The 2,199-nt window shown below is 48.7% G+C and overlaps 1 protein-coding gene across 1 annotated transcript in view; it reads right to left on the reverse strand.

Moving 5' to 3' along the window:
• RIN3 (Ras and Rab interactor 3) overlaps window positions 1–2,199 on the reverse strand; it is a 30,735-nt gene that overhangs the window by 13,889 nt on the left and 14,647 nt on the right. The window contains exon 5 of the mRNA XM_018558493.1: window positions 171–243. Coding sequence (XP_018413995.1) covers window positions 171–243 — 73 coding nt within the window. The remainder of the gene's footprint in view (window positions 1–170; window positions 244–2,199) is intronic.

Consider the following 2,199-nt stretch of genomic DNA (forward strand, 5'->3'; position numbering starts at 1 on the left):
ATAAATAATCACATAAAAACATTCTACATCACAATCTGAAGAAACATTTCTGCTCCCAGTGCGGTGTGGGAGAAGCGGACTGGCTGCTATGGCCAGCAGACAGATCTCTGGTCACGTCAGAGTATTCATGGACCAATCACAGCACAGCCCTGATTTTGGACTTTACTTACCGGCTGACGCAGAAAAATCCGACCAGTTTAAAAATATTTTCAAACAGCAGGAAGGAGCCCTCCAAATGCATCACTGGGGAGAAAAAAAAAAAGAGAATGAACAAGATTTGTATTCATTGCAGGAGTGTAAAGATGCACTTTTATGACAATGGTAAGTTCCGACCACCATAGACCATTCTGCAGCACAGGCATGTACAATGGTACTGGCCAGGCATGCATGTTTATGGCCTGTGTTGACCCCTCTAGTGCCAGCAAATCATTGGAGAAAACAAAAACGACATCCACATTGGCTAACAGATTCACCCCCAGAGACCGGCCTGGGGAGTACAAATAGACCGAGGATGGTTCCCAGGTCTGACCAGAGACTGTTCCACCTGGGCGTGCCTGCACAGGTTGGAGGTGGCCTATAGACCTAGGATGGTCCCTGGGTCTATTTGGACATTGGTCAGCCAGGGGGTGCCTGCACAGGTGGGCTACAGACCTAGAATGGTCCCCAGGTCTGACTGGAGATTGGTTAGCCAGGGAGTGCCTGCACAGGTGGGCTACAGACCTAGAATGGTCCCCAGGTCTGACTGGAGATTGGTTAGCCAGGGAGTGCCTGCACAGGTGGGCTACAGACCTAGAATGGTCCCCAGGTCTGACTGGAGATTGGTTAGCCAGGGAGTGCCTGCACAGCTGGGAAGTGCCTCCAGACTTAACATGGGGCCTGATCCGATCAGAGATTGGCCTGGCCGGCCAGGGTGCAACTGCTCAGGTGGCAGGTCTCTACAGACCCAGGATGGTCCCCACATCTTCTCAGAGACTGGTCAGCCTGGTGGTGTCTGTACAGGAGGAAGGTGGCCTACAGAATAATGGTGCTCTCCTGGTATGATCAGAGATTGGTTGGCATGGTGGTGTCTGCACAGTAGAAAGGTGCCTACAGAACCAGGATGGTCTCCTGATCTGACAGTCTTCGAACAGATTGGAAAATGATCATCCTATTAGGCATGGATATCGTTAAAGTCTAAACTCAAAACTTTGTTTCAGTTTTGGATAGCATAGGGGATGGGTTAAAAAACCAATCTATGCCATCTGTGTCCCATTGAGGAAATTTCCCTTTACCTCGTGTCCTGAGGAAATCTCCTCTTGGTTGTCAACGGAATTATGGTTTCCCCCTCTAACTTGTTTAGGTGGCAACTCACAATTTTGGATTTCCATGAACCGTCAATCCCAGAGAAAATGGTCACAAGGCCATATTGGAAGGGTGAATCTCTAATGGGGACATAGACACTAATAAAAGTCACAAAAAAGCCGGCGCACCAAAATTAGAGCTCGACGTTTCACTGGAGGTCATGATCGCAAAAGTAGGATCCCAAAAGAATAAAAAAAAAAAGGACATTGTAGCGCGAGATTTCGGAGACACGCTGGTTCCCTCCCCAGGTGATGAATACATGTATATTTGGGCACCTCTTCTTTTAGGACACCTGGAAAGTAGTTAGCATTTTGAAGGGTTCGTGTCAATGTGTTGGGCAGACAGGTCTCTCTGTGAAGATCTCATGTTTGTGGTAGATGGCAGACAACCACAGACACCACACCAACTATTCTTAGATGGCAGAACATCAGACAGAGAAGTTGATAGAACCTTCTTCCCCCTTTGCACTGAAACATTTGCTGCATCACCTGAGAACCTTGTCAGCTTTGGAGGACTCTACGGAGTTCAAGATAATTGGGTCGGATCGTATCTGCAGATCCAGCTGCCTTACGGTATCTATGGGCAGCATTAGATTGGCACAGGTCTAGAGACAAGAGACAACATCCCCTACCCATTAAGGTAGGGAGCGGGGAGGCAGCCCAGATGGGTGAGCATAGCTTGGATCAGGAGCCCAGGAAGCACTATCACTATTCCCTGAATGGGCGGAAAGACACTATTTAAAAAAGGAGAACTATGAGGGGAGTGCTTTTCACTCACCTCATAGTTCGAGCCGACCTGTGACAATGAGACTGTCACAGGTCGGCTCAGTAGGTCGGGAGGTGAGGGAACACATACCGG

Source organism: Nanorana parkeri, unplaced genomic scaffold (assembly GCF_000935625.1).
Source record: "Nanorana parkeri isolate BGI_ZX_2015 unplaced genomic scaffold, ASM93562v1 scaffold344, whole genome shotgun sequence".
Lineage (NCBI taxonomy): Eukaryota > Metazoa > Chordata > Amphibia > Anura > Dicroglossidae > Nanorana > Nanorana parkeri.